This window comes from Schistocerca gregaria, chromosome 3 (genome assembly GCF_023897955.1).
Source record: "Schistocerca gregaria isolate iqSchGreg1 chromosome 3, iqSchGreg1.2, whole genome shotgun sequence".
Classification (NCBI taxonomy): domain Eukaryota; kingdom Metazoa; phylum Arthropoda; class Insecta; order Orthoptera; family Acrididae; genus Schistocerca; species Schistocerca gregaria.
Window position 1 is genome coordinate 551966756 of NC_064922.1, and position 16238 is coordinate 551982993.

The following is a 16238-nucleotide window of genomic DNA, read 5'->3' on the forward strand; positions in this document are numbered from 1 at the left end:
ATGAACAATTATATACACCTAGTATGTAGCATCCCCATTTTCCCTGAAGCACGGACAATGCATTCTCATGAGTGAATATGTAACAAAGATTCCAAGACTTACCAAGCGGGAAAACGCACAAGAACAAAACACACAAACACACACACAGAAGTGTGTGTGTGTGTGTGTGTGTGCGCGCGTGTGAGTGTACACCTGTCCTTTTTTTCCCCCTAAGGGAAGTCTTTCCGCTCCCGGGATTGGAATGACTCCTTACCCTCTCCCTTAAAACCCACATCCTTTCGTCTTTCCCTCTCCTTCCTGAAGAAGCAACCATCGGTTGCGAAAGCTAGTAATTCTGTGTGTGTGTTTGTGTGTTTTGTTCTTGTGCCTGTCTGCCGGCGTTTTCCCGCTTGGTAAGTCTTGATAAAATAGAAAGAAACTTCCACATGGGAAAAATATATTAAAAACAAAGATTCCAAAACTTACCAAGCGGGAAAGCGCCGGCAGACAGGCACAACGAACAAAACACACAAACACACACACAGAATTACTAGCTTTCGCAACCGATGGTTGCTTCTTCAGGAAGGAGAGGGAAAGACGAAAGGATGTGGGTTTTAAGGGAGAGGGTAAGGAGTCATTCCAATCCCGGGAGCGGAAAGACTTCCCTTAGGGGAAAAAAAGGACAGGTGTACACTCGCGCGCACACACACACACACACACACACACACACACACACACACACACACACACACACACACACACACACACACATCCATCCGCACATATGTGTGTGTGTGTGTGTGTGTGTGTGTGTGTGTGTGTGTGTGTGTGTGTGTGTGTGCGCGCGCGCGAGTGTACACCTGTCCTTTTTTTCCTCTAAGGGAAGTCTTTCCGCTCCCGGGATTGGAATGACTCCTTACCCTCTCCCTTAAAACCCACATCCTTTCGTCTTTCCCTCTCCTTCCTGAAGAAGCAACCATCGGTTGCGAAAGCTAGTAATTCTGTGTGTGTGTTTGTGTGTTTTGTTCATTGTGCCTGTCTGCCAGCGCTTTCCCGCTTGGTAAGTCTTGGAATCTTTGTTTTTAATATATTTTTCCCATGTGGAAGTTTCTTTTTATATATAAACTCATTTCACTCCATACAAGTATTTGCAACATAAGAATGTCTGTATCAACTGCATCAACAGTACTCAGTTTGTTCCAATGTGTACAGCAATAAAGCAACCTTTCTCCACACTTCACTCATTTTGTTCTCATGTTAATTTCTGTGCCGTGTTAAATGAAGTGAGAAGAGGTTAATAAGTGAGGTGATGGCTTCTGCACGCTATACCAACGAGGTTATTTTCGATGGCACAAATTCTCAACAATGTTGTTGTCCTGTATTTATGATGAGTGATTTACTGTACTGTGGGCTATCTAGCCATGATTGCAATAATATGATACTCAAACGCAAACCCTACCATCAATATCATGTTGTTCATTGCTGTTCATTCTAATAGTGGCCGTTTTCTTCAAACTAACTGGTAACTCAGAGCACATGCTTGGGTTTGTGGGATATGAAGAGATCATTGCTCGCACATCTTCGTAGATGGAGTGTCCTAGCATCTGGCAACCATGACCTGGCTGCAGTCAAATGTGCTGCTACCTGACATCTTCCCCTTCCCGAGCATGCCAGCAACCAGCACATGGGCTCGCAATACCCCTGTTATGACAAGTTGAACTACTACTATCTTTAATTCGATGAATGATTAATGTATATAAATTGGTTTATGTCTTCCTTGGAAAATTGTCTGAGAACGATTGTGCAGTTAGATCAACATCCTTGTTTCCTGTAACACAAAGTTCCCAGTTACAGGTTACAGGGAACTGGGCAGTGGTGACCAGTTCCTCAGTCTGGTTGAGTTCCCTGAAATGCTTATAGGTCGGGACAGGCAGGGAGCACAAGCGCTTAATCATATGTAACTAGCACTACTTTCATAAAAAAATAAATTTAAAAAAATAGAAAAATAGATGTTTACAAAAAAAGAGGTGTGTGAGAAAAATAAGATGTATAGAACAGAGGGAATACATGAGAATGAAGCTGAGGAATGAGATGAAAACAGTAGCAATAGAAATTACAACAAGATAACTTCAGATGGGTGATTGGAGCCAGCTGTATGTTTGAAAATATTTTCAATGATAATGAATACAAATCACTGGTACTGCTAAACAGGGATATCAAGACCACAATTCAGTAGCTGGATACTCAAATGCCAACTGTTAATCTGCAAAGTACCTTAATCAACAGAGAAGCCCATACTGTCAGAATAATCAGCTTTTTTTTATTTCTCCTCACAATCAACATTTTCTGCATAGATAGTGGTCTTTATTTTTACTGTTTATCATTCTACTTCTGCATCCTACACCTCTCCTGCACCTTGCCTCTCTCCTTCTAGTTGTCCCCTCAGGCATAATTTTCTTCCAGTAGACTTTCTATGTTTTTTCTTTATGATTTCTTCACATAATTTTTTCACTGGCTGCTTTAATTTCAGAATCAGTACCACTCAGTTTCTAAGCCTTAACATATACAAGTCTTCTCACAAACATTCAACTTTCATTTAATTATGTAGATACTCACTTTCATTAAACGTTTTGTGTCCACTGGCTCATTTGTCCCAGGTTGAATCTTATACCTGCGGATGACAGATGGTTTGTTGGTAACATCTAATATTGTGTATATTCCCCCAAATGTCCAGTAGACAACAATTGTTAGTGCTGTTGTACCTGTCAAAACATAGTGAAAATATGGGGAATGTAGTGGCTTTGACAGAAAGAGATATAGAATGACAAAAAGAAATCACAGGATATGTAACAAAATATGTTAATAAAATACTTTTTGTAAAAATTCCTTGACATTTATAACAGTAATCCATAAACAATCATCATCAACACTGCAGCAACAACAAACTGGTATATTTTAAGAAAAACAAACATTTGCAATTAATATGGTTTAAACTTTGGAGTCTTTTCTCTCAGTACTCTAACTCTGTCACAAAGAATTCTGTACATGTGACTTGTCATTCTATTTATACATTTTTCACTTCAGGCAAACATTCTGTGTGTGTTAAAATTTCTGATTCTCCTCTTCAATCTTTATTCTGATTCATGAACAAAACACACAAACACACACACAGAATTACTAGCTTTCGCAACCGATGGTTGCTTCTTCAGGAAGGAGAGGGAAAGACGAAAGGATGTGGGTTTTAAGGGAGAGGGTAAGGAGTCATTCGAATCCCGGGAGCGGAAAGACTTCCCTTAGGGGAAAAAATGGACAGGTGTACACTCGCGCACACACACACACACACACACACACACACACACACACACACACACACACACACATATCCATCCGCACATACACAGACACAAGCAGACATATTTAAAGGCAAAGAGTAAGGGCACAGATGTCAGTCGAGGCGGAAGTACAGAGGCAAAGAAGTTGTTGAAAGACAGGTGAGGTATGAGCGGCGGCAACTTGAAATTAGCGGAGGTTGAGGCCTGGCGGATATCGAGAAGAGAGGATATACTGAAGGGCGAGTTCCCATCTCCGGAGTTCGGATAAGTTGATGTTGGTGGGAAGTATCCAGATAACTCGGACGGTGTAACACTGTGCCAAGATGTGCTGGCCGTGCATCAAGGCATGTTTAGCCACAGGGTGATCCTCATTACCAACAAACACTGTCTGCCTGTGTCCATTCATGCGAATGGACAGTTTGTTGCTGGTCATTCCCACATAGAAAGCGTCACAGAGCAGGCAGGTCAGTTGGTAAATCACATGGGTGCTTTCACACGTGGCTCTCCCTTTGATCGTGTACACCTTCCGGGTTACAGGACTGGAGTAGGTGGTGGTGGGAGGGTGCATAGGACAGGTTTTACACCGGGGGCGGTTGCAAGGGTAGGAGCCAGAGGGTAGGGAAGGTGGTTTGGGGATTTCATAGGGATGAACCAAGAGGTTACGAAGGTTAGGTGGACGGCGGAAAGACACTCTTGGTTGAGTGGGGAGGATTTCATGACGGATGGATCTCATTTCGGGGCAGGATTTTAGGAAGTCGTATCCCTGCTGGAGAGCCACATTCAAGGTCTGATCCAGTCCCGGGAAGTATTCTGTCACAAGTGGGGCACTTTTGGGGTTCTTCTGTGAGAGGTTCTGGGTTTGAGGGGATGAGGAAGTGGCTCTGGTTATCTGCTTCTGTACGAGGTTGGGAGGGTAGTTGCGGGATGCGAAAGCTGTTTTCAGGTTGTTGGTGTAATGGTCGAGGGATTCAGGACTGGAGCAGATTCGTTTGCCACGAAGGCCTAGGCTGTAGGGAAGGGACCGTTTGATATGGAATGGGTGGCAGCTGTCATAATGGAGGTACTGTTGCTTGTTGGTGGGTTTGATGTGGACGGATGTGTGAAGCTGGCCATTGGACAGATGGAGGTCAACGTCTAGGAAAGTGGCATGGGATTTGGAGTAGGACCAGGTGAATCTGATGGAACCAAAGCAGTTGAGGTTGGAGAGGAAATTCTGGAGTTGTTCTTCACTGTGAGTCCAGATCATAAAGATGTCATCAATAAATCTGTACCAAACTTTGGGTTGGCAGGCTTGGGTAACCAAGAAGGCTTCCTCTAAGCGACCCATAAATAGGTTGGCATACGAGGGGGCCATCCTGGTACCCATGGCTGTTCCCTTTAATTGTTGGTATGTCTGGCCTTCAAAAGTGAAGAAGTTGTGGGTCAGGATGAAGCTGGCTAAGGTGACGAGGAAAGAGGTTTTAGGTAGGGTGGCAGGTGATCGGCGTGAAAGGAAGTGCTCCATCGCAGCGAGGCCCTGGACGTGCAGGATATTCGTGTATAGGGAAGTGGCATCAATGGTTACAAGGATGGTTTCCGGGGGTAACAGATTGGGTACGGATTCCAGGCGTTCGAGAAAGTGGTTGGTGTTATTTTTCCCATGTGGAAGTTTCTTTCTATTTTATTTATTCTGATTCATACGTAAGTGACATAAAATACTCTTATATCATATATTTCAATGTGAGTACATAATCTACTAATTCACAAAATGATCTAAGTATGTGTTCAATTAAGGAAAAGTAAAGGTAACCATTTATCATTTACCGGAGGCACTGAACCACTGAAAGGCACATAAGACTGAAAATTTGGTGAGCCTTCAGACAATGTCTTCTTTCATGCTGATTTACACAAAAAAACACATAGAAATATATAGCAACATTGTACTAACCAACCAAACTGTTCTAGCTCAGTAATTGAGCTGCAGTGCCAGAACAATGTAGTCATCTGGGAAAATGGACCCCCCCCCCCTCTCTCTCTCTCTCTCTCTCTCTCTCTCTCTCTCTCTCTCTCTCTCTCTCTCTGTGTGTGTGTGTGTGTGTGTGTGTGTGTGTGTGTGTGTGTGTGTGTGTGTGTGCGCGCGCACGCGCGTGCATGCATACGTTTTCTTCATCTGGAAGGATGGCACTGAAATTTCAGCAAAATGTCCAATCTTGTTTACATGTCCAACAACCACTCAGTGCCTTGACTATGAAGTGAGTTATAACTTTTACTCTTTCCAGTATATATATTTCACTCAGTACTTTCCAATATCATATCCAGGATTATGTTCCATACGTCCAACAAAAACTGGCCTAGAATAAAACTGTAACAAAACAGATACCTTTATATGGCTAATTATGAAATAAAATACATGTCCTTCGGACTTCTTGTTTGAATATAAAACACACTACGACCTATCTTTGAGGGATGGGGGAGAGAAGAGGAGGGGGGGGGGGGGGGGGCCTTAAGCAGTTCCACAATTGATATCCCTGATAAATGTCACAATAAATCAAATATTGGAAACCCAGTGCCAAATATATGTACTGTATATTTGTAGAGTGATACACCAACTAACTGACATAATCAGTTAAGGAGACATGTCATCAGTGACAGTTCACTATTAATTTGTCTTCAGTGCAATATAAAACACCATTTAGATAATTGATTTTAGTCATTTCAATCGAATCTTGTGACAGAGATAAACCGGTCCGGCACACAGTTTTAATCTGCCAGGAAGTGTCATATCAGCGCACACTCCGCTGCACAGTGAAAATCTCATTCTGGAAACATCCCCCAGGCTGTGGCTAAGCCATGTCTCCGCAGTATCCTTTCTTTCAGGAGTGCTACTTCTGCATGGTTCGCAGGAGAGCTTCTGTAAAGTTTGGAAGGTAGGAGACGAGATACTGGCAGAAGTAAAGCTGTGAGGACCGGACGTGAGTCGTGCTTCAGTAGCTCAGATGATAGAGCACTTGCCCGCGAAAGGCAAAGCTCCCGTAGTTCAAGCACACAGTTTTAATCTGCCAGGAAGTTTCATATCAGCACACACTCCGCTGCAGAGTGAAAATCTCATTCTGAGAGCATTTATAGTTTCTCATTTTATTTCATCCCATATAATTTTCCTTATTATATACATTTTAATAAACTGATGTTTATTTACCCTGGGGCCTGCAGTCAGTTTTACTTTTGCGGGTTTAACAACTCCTGTGGGTAAATGTCTTTCCTCCTCCACCTACAGAGAGCATCTGTATTTCTATGTTTCCCTTCTCCTGAGTAATTTTTCTTTGCCTTTTCTCATACTGTCTAATAAACCCACAATGACATGTAATAAATGCCTTTGTAAGTGTGACTTCTCAGTCGATTTTTTAGGAGATTGTTATACTAGAATTTTTAAAATGCTGCCCTTCGTCATTTGGATTTTTCAGTAACTTTTAACTGGAAATTTTAGCTGCACTTTCCTCTCATGTACTTACATTGTAGCTGTACATCTCTGCACATCCACTATCTGTTGAATTTGGATACTCGTGTAGGTGGTGCACAGGAACTGACTATCATGTTGGTAGGGCACAATTTTTTGTTAGCAATGCACCCTTATGAGTTATGTTTCCCTTTCTGATAACCATTCCCCTTTACTTTTCACAGATATGAAGATCGTTGTTTTGCAACCGAAATCAGTTATGAAATAGCTTCTTTGTATTGCAGTCATAACACACAAATCTAATGTGGACCGTCAATAAACAGCTGAAGTTGCTGAAAGAACAAGGTGCATAATACACAAATGCAGTAGAAATAGGAAAATAACAATGGATAACATCATACATAGACCACATGAGTTAATTCTCAAATAATCACATAGAAAATGAGTATGGTTCCACAAAAAATGTGAAGATATTGTCAGTTACAGATGACAAAACATATAAGGTTACAATGCATTCATGAATAATGAACATCAATTTTGGTCAAATATAGTGAAGGAAAATAGTCAGAATCACAAAAGAAAATGATGAGGAAATAGTCAAAAGAATGGTATAAGCAGCTCAGTCAGATTTTCTTGGTAAGAGAAGTAAATTATTCCATAAAAAGGACAAGATCTTCACCCAGTGGCAATGAGGTCTTATATTATTTACATTTCACCAAGGAGTATCCATCACCATATGAATAAATGATTGAGTCAGATGGCAAAGTGGCTAGTACCCAGCCAACCAGATTTAGGTTGTACCCAGCCAACCAGATTTAGGTTTCCCATTATTTTCCTGAATTGTTTAAGGCAAATGCCAGGATGATTTGCTTGAATGTACACAGCTAGTTTCATTCTTAATCCTTCCCAAACATGAGCTTGTGCTCCATTCCCAATGACCTCATTGTGGACGGGACATTAAACTCTAAACTTCTTTCCTTTTTCAACAAATGAGGTTTTGATGAAATATTTCCCTGAACTCCTAAGGTCCTAGTCAGTTACTGGAATATAAAAACAGAATGAAAACAAGTTGAAGATTGAGGTCAAAATGGACGTAGGAGACCTGAACATGGGTATAAGTACAGAATGGAATTGAATCCTTGCTAAACTTCTTAAAGCTGAAAAAAGGCTAAAACACTAACACCTAAAAGAAAGGTCGTGTGAAAAGTCAATAGTAGTGGCTACTGAAAGAAGACCAAGGCCTTTGAAAAGGAACAAATACAGATAGTATGATGAAATACTGTAGAATGAAACAAGAGCCATCATTTGAAAAGGAAGGAAGGAAGGGAGGGAGAGAAGGAGGAAGGGCAACTGTCAAAGACAGCTACAATATCATACCCACCAGACAAGAATTACTTGCAAGCTATAGATGGCCAGTAGATCTTCAGTAATTGAGCATCAGGAGGAACCTATGAACTGATAACAGAAGACTGAGAGATCCACAAATAGAACATAGCAAAATTAAAGGGTCCCAACAAAGGTAATAAATGTATTAATGTCCCATTCTAAATAGAGATAAAAAATGCAGTAAGAAACTTTTGATATCATTTCCTGGAGACAATTTTCATGTATCTTGACGCAAAATGAATATGTGTAAAGAGTCAATGCGCATTACCAAGGGGTAATTTACCACATGAGACAAAGTACACCCACTAAAATTGTAGAACATTGCCAGTTGCCATGGAGAAAGACAAGTAGAGCATGTGGTGAGGGCCACAGACAGAACACACTAGCTAGACTGCAATGTACTGACTGTCTCACTCTGTGCACAAAGCTATATGCATTCACATTCTAATTTGCACACCCAAGTCATTAACACAGTGTTTAGTCATTTAGTGGTACAATCTTACCATTCTAAACTAACAATATGTACCGAATCACAATTTTTTCCCAGTTTTGCAGTCATTTATTAAAGTAATTCCAACTAACAGCATATTAACAGTGTATTTGGAACTCTTAATTATTCTTGAGCAAGAGAGGATATACTAAGTTAGTAATAAAAGATCACTAACAGCTTAAACACTGAAGACTGAAAAGTTGATGCTAGTACAGGTGGTAGGTTTGACAGGAGTCTCATGGGGAGGCAGGGGTAGAGATAGAAATGAAAAGAGAGTGTAATGGATCACCAGTAGTGCTCTAGTTTTTTTATATTATATTTCATCGCTTCCCATTAATAGTGCTTTACTGAGAGAGGGGTAAAATGCCACCTAGACTTAAATATGCAAGATCTGATCTTAGGCGATTCTTTCAGTATTTCATTCACAATTTGAGAACTGGTGTAACCTTACAAACATTATAAACTTAATAATTTTTTACAACTATTGTGGAACTACAGTGATTGTGCTTACAGTTTTAGTTAAAGAAGTTCAAATTGCAATAACTTATGTACTTTTGATTCTGGTAACCAATTTCAGCCTATAGGACCATCTTCAGGCAAGAGAGATTGGATGGGATAAGGAGCCAATTCACAGAGCCACTTGGTAGTACTACTGGAACCTGTTGCAACTGCTCAATTGTGTAGTACTGGTACATACTACTGAGTGGCTCCATGAACTAGTTCCCTGTATCATCTGGAGCATCTGGCCTGAAGGAGATCTCATAAACCAAAACCAGTTACTGGAATCAAACATAAAAACATTGTTGCAATTTAAACCACTTTTTTGTTAAAATGATGAATTATACTCGCAAAGATTTTTTATATGATATTTTGCTTGCTAAGTAACATACCATACACCCAAAATGTTGCTGGGTTCTCGCCTGTTACATCTAGTAGACGATCCCAAAGTGATTGCCAGAAATCACCAGATGCTCCCCAGAACCTCTGCAGATGCCTTTTTCACCATCATGAGAAAGACACACATAATCTTAAATCACAACAGTAAAAGTTAATTACAATAAAAACAACAATTACAATCTGTCCATATATAAAATGTATAATACTTCACGATACAAATAACAGGATGGTACTCACCATATATAGGAGATGCCGAGTCGCAGACAGGCGCAACAAAAAGACTCTCATAATTAAAGCTTTCGGCCAGTAAGGCCTTCGTCAACAATACATGCCCCCCCCCCCCCCCCCCACACACACGACAGCAGTCTCATGCAACTAAAACCACACTGTGTGTGTGTGTGTGTGTGTGTGTGTGTGTGTGTGTGTGTTCTATTGTTGATGAAGGCCTTAATGGCCGAAAGTTTTAATTGTGAGAGTCTTTTTGTTGTGCCTGTCTGCGACTCAGCATTTCCACTGTGTGGCGAGTAGCAACACTCTCGTTCCAGTTTAAGTACATACACGAGCTCATATGTACACACTTGTGGCTCTATACCTGTGCATGAATGAATATATAAAACAATGGAAAGGCAACTACTCACCTATAGCAGACTAATGGGTGTATCATAAGCACACACAACATGAAACAGTATTCACACCAACTTTTGAACTCTTGCTCTTTCTTAGTAAAAGTACACACATTCACACACACACAACTACACAGGCACTCAAATGCACACACCTACAGCCATGGCGAGTGGATATGTGTGCATATTCTTAAACAGCAGATGAAGTGGCACCATTAAAAGCTAATTAAATTTCCTGGCCTGCATTTGTGTGTGCCTGTGTGCCCATGTGCCATGCACCAAGCAGATGAATGTGAGTGACCTAGTCATTTTTGTTTATTTTTCTGTGAGTCATTCTTCCACACACTACTTCAATAAATAAAAAAAACTCTTGCAAACTATTTACATTTAAAATGGCAGTGTTCCATTTTTGGCTCTCTCACTGAATGTCTATAAATATTGCACTCTTTGGCAAGAAAGAGAAAAAATTGATTTAAAAAACTTTTATACAATGAGGACAATGGTTCACGGAACAGGACTGTTTACTGCAATCGATGAAGTATACCAAATGACACAAAAATCCTGATACAGAATTTAAGACAGGCTACGTTAGATTGATGGTGAGCTTAGACAACCAGGTGTTCCAATGCATATAAGATTTCCTAACTAATAAAGATGCTTGAGAAATTGTTTTTATATTTTCTGAGAATTCAGAGCCATACATATCAGTCTGTAAGGGAGTTTATGGCACAACAGAAACAAGTGTGACACAGATACCTAAGAATATTAAATTTCTGGTGATAAAATGTTAAACATTTACAACAAAGTTCCACAGTTTGAAGTGATCCTAACAAGCACTAGAGATCACATAATACTAGGTACATTGATGGTTAAAACCCAAAATTGATAGCAGTGAGATTTGTTAAGGGAATCTAACACAAAGCAACAGGCTAATGGGACAGGGAGGAGATGTATTTATCACAATAGACAAGAAACTCAAACCCACCAAGTTAAAAATTGAAGCTGCGTCTGAGACAGTGTGGGCAAGACTTGTGCCATAGGTGCACATGATCTTACAGCTGGATCCTTATATTGACCACGAAGACAATCCCCCTCCCCCAGAGGATACAAGAAAAAACTTTGAGGACAACCTTAGCTCATAAGCATGAATGTTATCCAATCATACTGTCAACACTGGAGGACAGTTTACCGTTTACTAAGCACTGTGCAGGACATGACAGCTTGCAAAACAATACCAAATGCTTTCTCTGAAAACACTTAGAACTAATTGTTCAAAAGCCCAATGATATCAGAATAACAAGTAGACCTGATCTCTATGAGGATGCCCACAATCAAACTGGGATCAGTGACCACAAGGCAGTTGTAACAACAATCATTATTAATGTTCACACTGTAACTAAAACAAGAAGAATGATTTACATGTTCAGTAAACTGGATAAAGAGGCAGCAATGTCATATCTCAAAGAAGAAAGCTCTGGGGATGAGCATGCAGAGTAACTGTGGCTCAGGTTTAGAAGAGTAGTTAACCATGCACTGAACAGATATGTACTAGAGCAATTCTTGATGTAAGGGATCCTCCATAGTATAAATTCTATATAAAGAAACTTCTGAAGGAACCATGAGTACAGCACAATAAGTGTAAAACAAAGGATACAGCTATCGACAGAAATGCTAAATGAAAAATGTTTGGCTGTAAGATAGGTAATGTACAAAATCTTTAATGATTTCTGTGGTAGAATCTTACTGAGCGACCTCTCTCAAACACCAAAGAAATACTTGTCAAATATAAAGGTTGTCAGTGGCATTAAAGCTAGTGTTCCGACACTCATGGATAACATAGAGACTGAAATTTAGGGTAGAAAAGCAAAAGTAAAAGTGCAGAACTCCATTTACAAATGTTCCTTTACATGCAAGCTAAGTACACATTCTTGCACCACTGCAAATCTGAGTTTTGAATCAGCTATCTGACCTTGATAGTTAACTCCTCACTCCACATGACCGTATACCTCAAGAATATTGTTGTGAAATTACTCTTCAGGACGATGAAGAAACGGAAAAATTATAGGACAATATATCTCACTACTGCTTTTTCAGGCTTATTAGAAACAGTCATGTATACAATAATTTTGGATTATCTAGATAGGTTTAGTATTCACAGCAGTCTGGTTTCCAAAAGGGTCTGTCAAATGAACAAGCAATCTATGCTTTTATAAATAAAGTTGTGGAGTCTCTAAATGACAAAATGGTGACAACAGGATTATTTTGTGATTCATCAAAAGTCTTTGACACTCTGAACCAACAAATACTACTACTGAAAGCAAACCTTTTAAGAGTAAGTGATGTACGAAATAGGTTGCTACTATCATACCTCAAAGATAGGAAGCAGAAAGTGGTATTAGACAGTACAGACAATTTTGTGGTGTCTGGCTTCAATAGAATGCAGAAGCACCAAATATAGAGTGCCACAAGGACCCCTTCTTAGTCCTTTACTGTTCCTTATAATTATAAATGACTTAACGCAATATAAAGAGCTACAGTGAAATTTTACTATTTTTGCAGATGACACCAACATTACAATTGACAGTAATGTGTGCAAAAATCTTCATTGATATATCAGCAATACTCTCATTGATTTAGTAAAATGGTTTAGTGTCAATGGGCTCTCAATAAATTTTAATAAAAACTAACTATATTCAGTTCATTACAGCTGCCAAAACTAAAGTAAAGCTAACAGTTAAGTTTTCCACACAGGCTGTAGAAGGAATTGAAGCAAAGTTCTTTAGTGTTATGACTGACTGCACAAGTAATAGTTCTCATCATATAATAAACCTTCGTAAGAGACTCAGCTCATCGATTTTTGCCTTACAAATTATATCTGACAGTGAGAACTTAAAACATTCTCTAATAACATACAGAATTATATTTTGGAGAAATCAATCACTAGCAACAAAAATATTCTTGGCCCAAAGCATGTTTTAAGAATAATGAGTAGAGTAAGACCGTAGATGTAGTTATAGAAACTTTTTCCAGAAACTAAAAGTTCTTACTAATACTTGCTAATTTATATTTTCATTTGTGTATTTCATTAATAAAAAATACCAAGTTGTAGAAAAGAAATAGTGAATATCATGAACACAATAGAAGGAGGGAGCATAATTTTCAGTGATTGTAAACATCTGATGATGGTGCAGAAGGGCGTACAATACACTAGCACAAAAGTTCACAATGTTCTCCCTCCAGATATTAAATGTTAGTTTGTTAACAAGTCCAAATTTAGGCAGCCTCTGAGGCAATTTCCTTTGGATGGGTCATTTTACAGTTAGTCACAGTGAAAAAACCTCCTAGAACTATAAAATTTGTGTGTCATGTAATATAATGTAAGACTGAACAATTGTGAAGATACTAGTTTCCTTTTTATTTTTCACTTGGAATTACTGCTAACTAGTGTGATCTTCTGTCAGCTTACCACTAATGTAATATTACTTATGTATTTTTGTAACATTTGTTGGTTTGTTCAGAAGGATCACAAACAAAATAAAATAAATACAAATATTAGTGTCAGTGGTGTTGAGAAATAACTAAAATCAATAAAACTTAACAAGGCTGCAGGCCCTGATGGGATCCCTGTCAGATTTTATACACAATTTGTAGCTGAGGAAGTTCCACTTTAACCATAATATACCACAGATCTTTTCAATAAAAGATTGTGCCCAATGATGGGAAAAAAGGGCAGATCACACCTGTCTACAAGAAAACAGAAGTGATCTACAAAATTATCATCCAATCTCATTGACCTTTGTCAATGATTAAAAGAACACCATAGTTATACATTAAAAAAAAGTGGGGGTGGGGGAACACAAACAGTATATATGTACTAAGTCAAAACCACTACTTAACTTAATGGTGTATGCTCCACCTCACACCAGCCTATGTTCGATGGGCCATGACCCACCATAAACTTTATGGCAGGTCATGCCCCATCTAATATAGGCCGATGTGAGGTGGAGTGTACACCATTAAGTTAAGTAGTACATATGTACTGTTTGTGTTTCTTTTTTTTTTTTTTGTTCATAAATGTATAACTATGGTGTTCTTTTAATCACTGACAAAGGTCTTCTTAGGCACTTGTGGGTTTTATTGTTGTTCTGAAGAAGGTGTAGTTATCTATGCCGAAACCTAACACTTAAAACTAGGTGCTTTTTTCGCAATCGAGGCGGGTTTTTAGTTTTTTAATAAATGTAGAAATACTTTCAGGTGTGCCCCAGAGAAGTGTGTTTGGAACATTGCTGTTCACATTGCATATTAGTTGACTATGCAGACAATGTTAATACTAACCTCAGACTTTTTGCAGATAATAAAGTAATATCTGCAAAAAAAGCTGTACAATTATTCCGATAGATCTTGATGAGATTCTAAAGTGGTGTGATGACTAGCAGCAAGCTTTAAATGTTTTGAAATGTAATATTGTGCACTTCACAAAATGCAAAAGCATAGTGTTCTATGACCACAATAAATACTTCCATGTAACAATCTGTGGAGATATGAAATGGTAAAGAAGGTATAGACCGAGTTCATTGGTAGGAACTGGGGAAATATAGCCAAACTACACTGGAAATAACTTACAAAATACTTATACTTTGTGACCCATTCTAGGATATTGTTCAAGTGTGTGGGAACCACAACAAACAGGTCTAACAAGAGTTACTGAACACGTACAAAGAAGAGTAGCATGTATGGTCACAGGTCTGCCTGACTCACAGCAGAGCATCTCAGTAATGTTTAAGAACCTAAACTGGCAAACCCTTTAAGATAGGAACCAACAATTTCACAAAAGCCTAATTACAAAGTTTCAAGAGCAAATATTAAGTGACAAATTAGGGAATATACTAGTCTCCAAAATAACATACCAACAGTGGCTGCATTTTAGCTGTCATTCTTCCTACACTCCTAGCGTGGAAAGGTAAGTAACACAATTACATGGTGTAATGGAAAGTTCCTGCCGCCACGCGTTTCACAGTGGTTTCCAGACTACGTGTGCAGATGTTAATGTATAAGCCAAGTACTGAAGTACAGAACATTCTATACACTTACATATGATTGAAAGTAAGTGAGGGTAGCAGTACAAATTAAGAAAAAATCAGAGATTTTCAAAAGGATCAATACCAAATTAGGAAACAACAATCATTCACATACTGATAGACTACTTCTGCTCAAATTAGGGAACAACAATCATTCACATACTGATAGACTACTTCTGCTCGTCTCGCAACAGTTTGTGATGTGTCCTGTACAATTTTGTTACATCCTGCTCATTCTCTTTATGATTTTTCAATTTTTCTATGAGTTTCTGTTTATCTATATTTCATGCTTATTTTGTTTCCAAGATGTTTGCGTTCTCACCATTTGGATGTGTGGTTACATTTCTTCCCTTCATTCCTCAGTTGCTTCACAATTTCTTTTAGTTGTTTCTACTGCACCTCTGCTCAAATTCACTTGCTAAAATTTAGTTAATCCTGAGCTTGCAGCATCACGAAATTTTAAATGCAGATTTTTGGGTTTATTTGCCACTGTTTCTTTGTTTTACATTATATCATGGCGATTCCCTAAGCTATAAAATTTTGCGAGACCCACAGTCTGCCCTAGAAGACAACAAACACTCTCCATATACCCATTTCATAATGGACACTTACCACCTGGATTGACAGAAAACTTAGGTCAGCTATGCAGCGACTTTGAGAAAGAAGATCAGGTAATTATAGTTGGAGGAGCAGGAAACAGCCTGGCTATGAATCTAAGATACAGTATTAGGCGTGACCTGGACAAAATAGGAGCAGAAAATGAGCACACAAATGTGGGGTTTGTGGAGATCTTTCAGTGCCATGATCAGTCCTGAGTAAACACTGCTGTAAGGAATGTTAACACTGAGCTGAACAGGATGCTCCAGACACCGGCCAAATTTTACATAAGTGTTGTTCCAGTAAATGCTATTGGTAGGTGGGGATACACTACACATGGCCTGCACCTGAAAAGGATGGGGAATAGTAAGTTAGCTTCTCTATTAGCAGAAATTGTTAGGGGGTCCACAGTCACACAAGGGC

At 39.1% G+C, this 16238-nt stretch overlaps 1 protein-coding gene across 4 annotated transcripts in view; it reads right to left on the bottom strand.

The window, feature by feature from the left end:
* Positions 1-16238, bottom strand: part of LOC126354030 (fatty acid hydroxylase domain-containing protein 2) — a 162197-nt gene that overhangs the window by 72098 nt on the left and 73861 nt on the right. For all 4 annotated transcript variants that reach the window (XM_050003364.1, XM_050003365.1, XM_050003362.1 and 1 more), the window contains exons 3-4: positions 9511-9614; positions 2596-2741 (exon numbers count right to left, since the gene is read on the bottom strand). In XM_050003364.1, the coding sequence (XP_049859321.1) occupies positions 2596-2741; positions 9511-9614 (250 nt within the window). The remainder of the gene's footprint in view (positions 1-2595; positions 2742-9510; positions 9615-16238) is intronic.